This window comes from Halichoerus grypus, chromosome 11 (assembly GCF_964656455.1).
Source record: "Halichoerus grypus chromosome 11, mHalGry1.hap1.1, whole genome shotgun sequence".
In the NCBI taxonomy this organism is placed as follows: Eukaryota; Metazoa; Chordata; class Mammalia; order Carnivora; family Phocidae; genus Halichoerus; species Halichoerus grypus.
Window position 1 is genome coordinate 1,586,156 of NC_135722.1, and position 10,585 is coordinate 1,596,740.

Sequence of the window (10,585 nt, forward strand, 5' to 3'; positions counted from 1 at the left end):
GTAGGTGTGCAGGTGAGGGGCCGTGGGAGAGGCAGTGGGCGGGGCAGTGTGGGCAGGTGCGCTGGGTGGGGCGGGGGTGTTGGGCGGGGCGGTGGGTGAGGGGAAAGGGAAGGAGCGGGGCGGGACGGGGCGGTGGGTCAAGTGAATGGGGTGGGGCGGGGCGGGGGCGGTGGCCGAGGCAGTAGGCGGGGCCGTAGTAGGGGCAATAGGGTGGGGCGATGCAATGGGCAGGTCGGTGGGCGGATCGTGGGCGGGGCTACCTAGTGGGCGGGGCGACGGGACAAGTGAACGGGCGGGACGACAGGTGATTGGGGCGGGGCGGTGGGGCAGGTGCGCGGGGCGGGGCCGGGGCGGGGCCGGGGGCGGGGCGCCGCGGGCCCTCCCGGAAGCCAGGGGGCGCTGTGACGGGTCCACGCGGGCCGTGCGTGCCCCTCCTTCCGCCCGCGGCCCGGAAGCCGGCGATGGCGCGGAATGTGCTGTGAGTGGCCGGGGGCGCGGGCCTGGGGGGCCGGCGGGGGGGGGGGAGGGGCGAGGAGGGGCGCGGTGCCGGTCAGGGGGCTGCGGACGCGGCGTGGACGTCGAGCGCCCGCCCGGGAGGGTCGCCCCCACCCGCGTCGCCGGGACCCCCGCAGCCCGCCCCCCAGTTGAGGCTGACGCACTCGTGTCCCCGGCGAGCGCGACCGGCCCCCTGAATGAATGAGTGATCGCATGCACGCATGCGCGTTGGCCCCGGTTGGGTCGGCGGCTAGGGACCCTGTGTGGTGGGGCGCGAGTGCGCCCCGGCAGGTGCAGAGGGGCCGAGGCGCCCGCGCGGGCTTGGGGAGCAGGCAGGGCAGCGGGCTTGGCCTCGGGGTTGGCGTGTCCACGCAGCGGCCGGGGAGGCTCGGGAGGAGAGCCGGCGGGGCCTGCTGGCGGGTGGGGGCGCGGGGGAGGGTGGGATCGCGGGTGAGTCACCCTCGGGGCCGCAGGGAGGGAGGGCTGGTGGCAGCCTGCCAGGTCGCTGTGTTGGGAGCAGGCAGAAGTTCTGAGTTGCACTTGAGCCGTGTGGAGTGTCGGGCTTGTGAAATCGGGAGGGTCAGGCGGCCGAGGGAGAGGGGTGGGCCCACAGGTGGTGCGGGCCGGCGACGGGAGACCCGGAGGAGGGGGCCAGCAGCGCTCGGGCAGGCCCCGGGGATTGTTCTGGCCCTCCCGCGGGTGGGGAAGGACAGGAGGTTTTCGAGACCATGGACGCCTCGGGAGACTCATGTCCTGCCCACCTCAGGCCTCTGGCCTCTGACCCTCACACTGGGCCTCCCTCCACCCCCAGCCGCGGGCACCCCTCCGTCCTCGAGCCCAGGGACCTGGAGAGGAGGAGGGTCCCCACCCGCACAGCTCCCCGGAGGGCCTGCCCCTGCCCCTGCCCCCCTGCAGTGCCGCAGTTGGTCACCAGGGGGAATAAGTGAGCCCCTTGGGTGGCCAGCCATTGGCTCAAACTCCAACGGAGGGTAAAACGAGGCAGGCCTCTTGTTCGGTGGGCCCTGAGAGGACGAGGCCTGCACGCTTCAGAAGCCGCCCTTCCAGCCTCTCAGCATTGCCCGCCCTGCGGTGGAGACTGCCCCAGGGGGTGCTGCTGGGCCACTGCCACGCGCCGACTTGGTCACTGGCCGACCTCGGGTAGGTGGCACTTGGCCGTTCAGTCCTACGGTGCCCTAGCCTCCCGGAGCCCCCGTACCGTCCACATGCCCCAGGTGCCCGCTCAGCCCTGAGGCTCACCCTGGTCCTCTCGCCCCCTGGCCCTCCTCATCCTGCCCAGCGTAGAATTTGGCCTCCCTGAGCCCCCCTTTCAGGGTGCTGGTTGTCCCCCCAAACTCGGGCGGCCCCGGGCAGTGCTGCAGAGTGGCCAGCAAGGCTGCTGGTGAGACTCGTGGCCTGCGTGCCCACCCTCCCCAGGCCCGGCCCCCTGGCCTCCTGGCAGCCTCTGCAGACCACAGGCGCCCCCCTCGGCTGGCTGCGTTGCCCTCGCGAGCCCAGAGCGCAAGTGCACTTGGCCATGGCTGTGGGTGGTGGTGGCCTCTCACTGCTTTGCAGCTGCCTCTGCTCGCCCTGCGGGTTTTCAGGGTAGGGGTGGGGGTTAACGGGTCGTGGGGACGGGTGCTTCTCCCACCCACATGGAGCGTGTGCAAGTGACGCCCGCCCTTGCTGGGGGGTGAGCCAGGGCTGGGAGCGACTCCCCGGCAGGCAGCCTGCCCGTGGGGCCGTCACTCTGAGCAAGCGTGGTCTCCAGGCCTGGCCACCAGTGCCTTCGGGGGCCACGGTGGGCGTGCTCTCTACGGGCCTATTTCTTGAGTCACTCCATAGGCCTTTCCTAGGGCCCGCAGCCCACACGAGTTGATGGGCACCGGGGGTCTCGGGGCCCACGCTGGGCAGGACCGTGCAGTGAGCAGAGGGGGCCCTGGGGCGCTGGCCTGTGGAGAGCCGCCCCCCCTTTGCTTCCCGCTCCTGTTGCAATGGGTAAACAAATGGGGGTCTGCGGGGGGCGACCCCGGGGTCCCGTGTTCTGTGTGTGATGCGGACACACCTCCTCGTCCCAGGTACCCTTTGTACCAGCTGGGCAGCCCCCAGCTCCGTGTCTTCCGAACAAACTTCTTCATCCGGCTGGTGCGGCCCGGCTCGGTGCAGCCCGAGGACACCGTGCAGTTCCGGATCCCCATGGAGTAAGCCCCTGAGGAATTCAGGCTGGGGAGTGCCCCCGGGGGCTGGCCGTCCTGCTGGTGTCGCAGACCTGGCTCCTACGTGTGGCTTCTCCCCGCTGTGAAAACACCACAGGCAGCTCTCTGAGCTGCTCTGCAAATATTGACCGAGGGCCTGCTGTTTGCAGAGCCTGGGGTGAGGCCGGGCTGCCCCCCACGCCCTCCCCTCCCCCCACGGCCCCCCCACCCGGGGGAAGCCCAGTGGAGGGCCCAGCGCCTCTGTAACTGCATTGAGCTCCGTGCTCTTCCCAGGCGCCTGGGCCCAGGCTCTCGGAGCTTCTCACCACAGCTTCCAAAAACCTAGTTTTCCAGCGGTTCCCTCGCAGAGGCCCCGGGCACTGTCCCCCAGGCTGCAGGGCGCTGCTCTGATGCCTCAGGATGTGACCATCCCCGTGCATGGGCCTGGGGTCAGCTTGAGCTTGAGTGTCAGCCTTCAGAGGCCGGGCAGGAGTGGCCAAGGGCCACGGTGCTGATGCCATTTCAGGTGGAAAGGGGAGGGGCCCTAACCCACCAGCACCGTGGCCACCTGGTGGGCTGGGCTCTTGGCAGCCTGGGGCACCCCCACATTGGCCCTTCCCTGGGGAGAGCTCTGCCTGGGAGCCTGGCCCCTACGGCCCCCCACTCGTATGTGGGGGACAGGAGAGCACCGGGTGGGGTCGGGTGGCTGCTTTTCATCTCAGCCTGGCTGGGACTTGCTTTTCTTTCGTCTCTACCCCAGGATGACCAGGGTGGACCTCAGGAATTACCTCGAGCGCATCTACAACGTGCCCGTGGCCGCCGTGCGGACGAGGGTGCAGCATGGTGCGTGCCGGGCCCCTGCTGCCCTCTGTGGGGGTGGGCACGCCCCCGGAGCTTACGAGGCCTCGTCCCAGCCGCTGTGGGGGGCTGGTTCTTGCTGGGGAGCTGAAGTGCTCGGGGCTGCAGGGGCTTCCCCAGGCCCACGCTGCCGACAGGGCAGAGCCGGGGCTGGAGCTCGGGTGGGCCACCCCGCTTCTGCTCTAAGCTCTGTCCTCGACCACCTCGGAAGCGGGGTCAGCAGGGCGCTTTCCTCTTGGTTCCCTGACCCCCCGCTGCACTCTGAGTTGTTAGGGACGGCAGCCTTCTGTGTTGGGTCGCTGTGCTGACGAACGGGAGAAATGGGTCTCCTGACTTCTTTGAGACACGTTTGGGTGTTTCACGGAGCAGAGAGCCACGGTGGTGGCGCTGGGTCCTCGAGCACAGCCCGGACCCGTGAGCCAGTCACATTCGGCTGTGACACACCGTCATCAGTGGGAGACCAACCAATTCTTAACATGTTTGCCTCTTTCTAGAAAGTGGGTTCCTGGGTGAGTTGGACTGGAAATCTCGTGCTTGGAGTAAAGTGTGTCTCCCCCTCCCCAACAGGTTCCAACAGGAAGAGGGATTACAGAAACGTCAGGATGAAGAAACCAGACTACAAGGTGGCCTATGTGCAGCTGGTGAGTGGGCTTCGGGCAGAGTCCCAAGTCCTGGGCGTGACTTATCACGACCGTGACCTTGGTGCGGGGGACGTGTTTGTGCAGCGGCCCCCGCCTGGGGCCCAGGGAGGCCCTGCGAGGCAGGATCTCAAGGACCATGGCGGGCGCGGGGCAGAGCCTGCACTTAGTCCTAACCCCCAGTGAAGCCCCAGGCGGAGCTGGTGCTCCGAGCACATTCACCCCATGGCAGGAGACGGCACGGGGCATTTTGGAACTCCTCTGGGCCAGCCGTGTTGGGCCCTTGGACTTTGAATGTGCTGTGGGCTCGGGCAGGCCCCCTCAGGCCCCGGGGGTTTGGGCTCAGGCAGAAACCAAAGCTCCTGCCTCTGGAGCGCGTGTCCTTGGAGGGATAGGCCCCCGGGGGAGGGGGAGGCAGTTGATGGCCTGGGGTAAAGCTGCTGCAGGGGCCTGGGTCTCAGAGCTGGACCCGTTCGGTGTGCCCTGGGGTCCTGGCTGAGCCCCCTCCCCTCTGGACTGGGTTGTGGGGCTCCAGCACATTCCGCCAGGTTCTCTTGACCGTGTATCCTGCCTGGCCTGGGGCGTGGGGGAGGGTCCAGTGCACCGTCTCCGTCCAGCGGGGAGGAAGCCCCCGTCTCAGGCTCTCCCCTTCCAGAAGGGACCCTAGATGTGCTTCTGCGGATGAGCCCTCCAGGAGATGGCAGGGTCCCCCGCCACCTCCGTGCAAACCCGCCAGGGAGGGCCCTACTCGCAAGGCCCATTAGCTGCCCCTGCTGTTTGAAACCCCTCGGGGGCCGGGGTGGGGGAGCCTTCTAGATTCTTCCATACCGGGTGGACAGCTGAGCTGAGCCCGTGGCGGGCGGCGGCTGGCCATGGCCGCTAGATGGCAGTAGCGCTATTGTGAAAACCCCCCCCCGGGCCTACAGCCCTATTTTGGGCGAGAGGAGGCAGTTAAGAGACCGAGTTAGCGTGGCAACTTCTCTGAAAAACAGTCACAGTTGTTGTTCTAAACAGGGGCCCCCGTAATTATTTGGCCTAATATTTGCTGTGCATAAAATCAGCCAATCCAGGTGGAGAGAGCGCCCGTTGGCCATATAAAGGCGCCTGTGTCCTGTGTGTGAAATCGGGCCATCTGTCTCTGTCACGCGTGCGGGCTGACACCCCCTGTGCGGGCATTCGCCACCAGGCCTTCCGCGGGCCAACGACAGTTACAAGTGGCTTCTGAGTCACCCGAGCCCTCGCATTCTTCCCCGGGCCCCACCTCAGCCCCCTTCGATGTGGTGCACGCAGCTGCCGCGGGGCGCGTCTTTCTCCCCCCCCCCATGAAACCCGGCAGCAGAGCCGGGGGCAGAGGCCCCGCCGGGCACGGCGCCTGCAGGCCCACAGTGACATTCAGGGACGTCGTGGTGGGCCCCCCGCCCCCCAGTCCCGCACGCCTCTGCCTGGCCTGCAGACCGGCAGGAAGCTCGGGCCCTTGCCCTCTGAAGGGGTCCCCTCTCTGCCCCCATCTGCCGGGGCCGACCTCTCCCAGCGTGTCCCTGTGGGCCCCGCTCTGGGGCTTCTAAAAACAGAGCTAATTGTAAAGCACACAGAGGGTCAATCACGAACACAAATTAAGTTTCCGAATCTATTTTGGGTTGACTGCTGCGGAAGAGCCCGTCGGCGGGGTGGGGGCCCCCGTTCCCCCCGACAACCTGATACACATCTCTGCGGGTCTGCATCCCCCACGCGGCAAGCGGAGTGTCGCCCGGCCGGCAGGAGCCCTCTGGGGCCAGGCGGTGGCCCTGGGGGCACCTGGGACCGCCGGCCTGGGGCCGGTTCCCACACGGCTCCTTTCCTGGCCTTCCCTGCTGAGCCGCTCGTTCCGCGCCATGGTGGGGATTGAGGGTTTACTTTTGAAAGTACAAGGTGAAGTTCCCCAGAGAGGGGCGCCCACAAGTGGCTCTTGTCTCTGGTGAGAAGTGAAGAATTTCTTTCACCGGCTCCGTCCGTTTTTCCGGAGCTATTGCAAATTGGCATCTTTGTATTTATATTTTAAAATGTCATTTTGGGTTTCCCCCACCTCAGAAAACTAGCAAAATCACCTCGATATATTAAACATAAATCCCCGTTCTGGGCAATCAGCCCTGCGTGTAAACTCTTGCCCTTTGGTATTTTAAAAAAGAAAAAAAAGCAGCGTTGAGCCGTGTAAGCTAATCCGGCTGCAGGCTGGCTACCGAGCGCACACAGCCCTGCTTTCTTCACTCGGGCCCGCGCTCCGCGCCATGTGATCAGAATTTATAAACCTTCCCTTCTCGGGTGGGGCGTGCGGGCTGTTTCAGATCATACTTGGCCGCCTGCCCAAAGCCAAATTTCTTTACAAAACAAGGGTCTCCAAGAACCAGCGCACTTTACTGATTTTACTTATTAAAATTTTCCAGATACGGATGCCGTCCTCCATCCTTCTTTGCCCGTCTGGAAACAGACAGCGCTGCCCTGGCGCGCACCCCCCTCCTGCGCCCTGGTCTTGGGGGGTTGCTCCGTGAGCCGAGGCGAACTGAAAGGGCACCTCACAGTTGCCGGGGCCCCCTCCTCCGCGCCCACGGGGGCCAGTGCCCCGCACACGTGCTCGGGGGTCTGGGCTGGGGCTTGGCCGACGCTGGCACATTCTGAACTTTTAGTGAAAGACGTAAAACCAGTTAATTTGCAAAGCCGGTCTTGATTTATAGACTGCTGCATATGTACATTTCTTTGTACGTTATATGCGTTTTATTTGCCAAGCTCCGAGCCAGGAGGAGGGGTAGTCTTTAATGTGGGTAAAGGCCTGTAGGTATTTTGGATGGAAAAAGTTTCAGCGCGGCACCAGACGTTATTTGTGCCGTGTTTTCCTGTGCCTCGCTCCTGCCCCCCGGTCCGACCGGGCTGCCCCCGCGCCCGTGAATGGGCGCTTTGCTGGGCTGCTTTTAATGAGGCTCCAGCCGCTGCAGACACCACTCCATAAAGAGATAATGCCGATGAAAAGGGGCATTGTCCGGAGTCATGGCTTCCCGCTGTTAGATAAAAGCCAGTGGCAGGCCGACATGTTTGCGTTCCAGGCGGGGACAGCGCCCTGGACGTGCTGGCCGCGTGTCCGTCCCGGGGGCTTGGTGCCCGAGGGCCCTGTCAGGCTGTCCTCCTGCCTGGAGGCTCCCAGGGCCGGCACGGCACCCAGAGTCGCGGCTCTGAGCCCGAGTGCTTGTCCCCTCCGCAGGCCCATGGACAGACCTTCACGTTCCCCGATCTGTTTCCCGAGAAAAATCACGGCAGCCCCGGTGACAACGACATCCAGGACAAGCTCTTGGAGGGGCAGAGGCAGAGGCAGAGCCGGGACCCCCGGCGCGGCGGCGTGCCCGACTGGTTCGGCCTGTGACGGCCCCAATAAAGTCCTGTGTGTGGAAGCCCCGGGCTCTGTGTCCTCTGTCCCCGGTGTCCAGCGCAGGGCTGTGCCCTGCGCCCCACGGCGCACACGGCGCCTGCCTGCAGGGACGGAACAGGGCCCCTGTGACCCGTTCGGCCCCATGAGCCTAAGGCGAGGCGGTGGGGGGGGTGCCCCCATGAGAAGGGTCTTCGTGAAGAAGGTTGTGTCGGGCAGGTCGTGAGGAGGGGTGGGGTGAGCACCACGGGCAGGGAGCCCATCCTGCTGAGGGTCCAGGGCGGCACCACTGGTGGCTCTCGAGTGGGGAAGGGTCCACGGCAGGACCCAGAGGAAGCAGTGTTCAGCAGATGCCAGCCTAGCGCAAAGCAGCGCGTGGAGGGCGGGAGGCGGGAAATGGAGGACGAGGTGGGAAGGACCAGCAACCTGAAGGCCCGAGGACGGGATGATATGGCCAGTGGCCATCGGCACCCTGGGGTGGACGGTCTGGAAGGAGACGGCATCTGGGGACCCACAGTGCGTGCATCGAGGGGCCCGGCCCTGAGATGTGCGGGCAGCCAAGCTGGCCTCTGTGCCCTGCAGGCCCCTGTGGCGGGTGCCCCGTGAGCCCCGGTTGCTGTGCCCTGAAGGCAGGTGGCAGGAACTGGGCCGAGCCTGCCGAGCTGGGGCCGTCGGTATGTGCGTCTGTGTGTGGGCTTCATGCAGACAGGTTGGGCCTAGGGATTTGGGAGCAAACCAGAAAGCCCTGGGGTGCTCAGGAGAGTCGGCCACACCGGCCCTGGGGTAGGACACGGATGCCACCAGGCCTCGGGGAACCCCATCCTCCGGCACTGCCCTCCTGTGACCTAAGGAGAGCCCTGGCTTTTTCCTCCTCGGGGGGCCTTGCAGGGGCAGGCGGAAATGGGGGCTGGCTCGGCAACCCCCCTCCGCCCTGAGGGACACCTGGACCGGGGACGGCGGCGTCACGTGGGCCTCGCAGCTCCCTCCACTTGGAGGGTGAAGGTCCGGGCAAACGCCGCCCTTCAGCATTGATTTAAAGTGATGGGGAAGGTCCGGAAGGCGACCGGAGAGCAGAGTCAATGGTATTCTCCTTAGAGAAATAATTCATGGGGCCCCGCGGCCCTGAGGACCCCAACTCAAGGCTGGGAGAGCAATCCCATCCTTCATCCAAGCACGTCCAGCACGGGCCGCCACGCACACCCCAGACGCAGCCCAGCGCCTCCGCCGGCTGGCCTCCCCGAGACCCCCGTGTCCCCCCACGCCCCCACCCCCAGAGGCATGGTCATCTTTCTGCCGGGGGGAGGAGGAAGGGGCCAGAGAGCAGCCATGTCCTTGGTCTCCCCTGCACCCCCAGGGCCGGCAGAGCCCCCTCTGCACCCGGGGCCCAGTGACGGGCCCAGGGGAATGAGGGTGGAGGGGAGGACAGCTGTGGGGGTTGCCTTGCAGGTCCTCAGGAATCCAGGAAGTGGGCCTGCAGCTGGGGGGCTGCTCTACCCCAACCCCAGGCCCGGAGCCTCAAGGAGGAGCCAGCTGGACACCCCTTCCAGCCCCTTCCGAGCTGCTCCCTGGCTGGAGGCTGAGGAAGGAGAGGGCCTGGGCCTTGCGAGGTCTGTCTGCCCCTAAGACAACGGCCCCACGGTTGTCCTGGCCGTGACTCAGTGTCCCCTTGTCCTGCACAGCGGGAGACGAACTCCAGATCTCTGCATGGGGGCCAGACGGGGTCTCCCACACCGCGAACAAACACCAACGGGCCCCCCTTGGCCGGACGCCTCACACAGGGCTGGGCGTCCCTTCCCATGGGGATGGTCCTGCAGGGAGCACGCAGGGCACCAGGTCGTGGGGGGATGTCCACGGACAGAGGGAAGGAGGGAGAGCCCCCAGTGCTTCCCCACCCCCGCGAGCCCCCCATCTTCTGGGATGTTCGTGTGTCGCCATGTGGGAGGTCTGTTTACTTTGCAAGGGGAGTGAGAGACCGGGGGACGCCAGGTTACAGCAAAAGCAGAGGCCAGCAGGGCAGGGCTGAGGGGGCTGGGGCTGGGGCCGGGAAGGGCCCTGGGGACTGCCGCGTGCTCTGCTCAGTTCCTGGTCTGTGCTGATGAGTTATAGCTGCAGCGGGCGGGCCCCAGGCCCCCAGGGACACATCCCAGGCCCCCCCAGCAGCTCCAGGTGAGGCCCAGCCGCCCAGGGCCGCCAGGAGGGAGCAGAAACCCATCTGGCCACAGTCCGTCAGCGGCTGGTTTTCCTCTTCTAGGGCCGACGAGTCGTCCCCAGGGCTGTCTCCCCAGCTCCTAAGACATGGCTTAAGTCTCTGACTGCAGATAACAGCGGGGAGCTGGGGCAGGGGCCCCCACCCCACCCACCAGCCAGGCTGCGGGGCCCTCTGCCAGGAAAGTGCCCACACAGCTTCCGCAGCCCAGAGCCCCACATCGGAGGGGGGGGCTCCCTGCCTCCTGGCCCCCGTGTGCACCACCTCCACAAGAGCCCCCTTCCCACGGGCCCCCAGCCCCCCAGCCCGGGACCCAGGCCCAGGGACGCCGCACTTCCCCTCGTCCCCCACCCACCCCTCCGGGGCCTCCTGGAAGGCACCTCTGGAGTGACCGTGCTCCCCCCACTTCCTGGCTTTCATGTGACCCTAAATTCTGCTAGTTTGTGCAGGAACATAACTGGGGAACGGCCAACCCCAGTGAGCCCGCCGAGCCAGACGTGATGGCCCCATGTCCCACCCCGGGAGCAGGGAGCTGGGTGGTGAGCTGCCGGCCCCCGGCCCCCTGCTCTCGCCTGACCCGGGGCCTCCCTCCCGGCTCACAGGGCAGGGCACGCACGTCCTCTCCTATCTTCAAACGGCTTTATGGAGACATAGTTCACATACCCCACCACCCGCCCACTGCAAGTATGTCGTGAGGTGTCCGTACTTTCGCAGAGCCGTGTCTCCATCCTGTGATCCCTTTCAAAACATGTTTGTGTTGTCCAGAAAGCAGCCCTGTGCCCTGCGGCCAGCCCTCCTCACCCCC

At 66.1% G+C, this 10,585-nt stretch overlaps 1 protein-coding gene across 5 annotated transcripts; it reads left to right on the top strand.

Annotated features, from left to right (window-relative positions):
- Positions 1–367: 367 nt before the first annotated feature.
- MRPL23 (mitochondrial ribosomal protein L23) lies at positions 368–7,599 on the top strand. Of its 5 annotated transcripts, none has more exons than XM_036074780.2 (5): positions 368–478; positions 2,571–2,693; positions 3,448–3,530; positions 4,113–4,186; positions 7,413–7,599. In XM_036074780.2, the coding sequence occupies exons 1-5, from the start codon at positions 462–464 to the stop codon at positions 7,569–7,571; spliced, it is 456 nt and encodes a 151-aa protein (XP_035930673.2). In that variant the 5' UTR covers positions 368–461; the 3' UTR covers positions 7,572–7,599. The 5 variants fall into 5 exon arrangements, with proteins under 5 accessions (XP_035930673.2, XP_077913732.1, XP_077913734.1 ...); XM_078057608.1 differs by lacking the exon at positions 368–478 and adding an exon at positions 1,645–1,653; XM_078057607.1 differs by lacking the exon at positions 368–478 and adding an exon at positions 2,355–2,490.
- Positions 7,600–10,585: the final 2,986 nt, after the last annotated feature.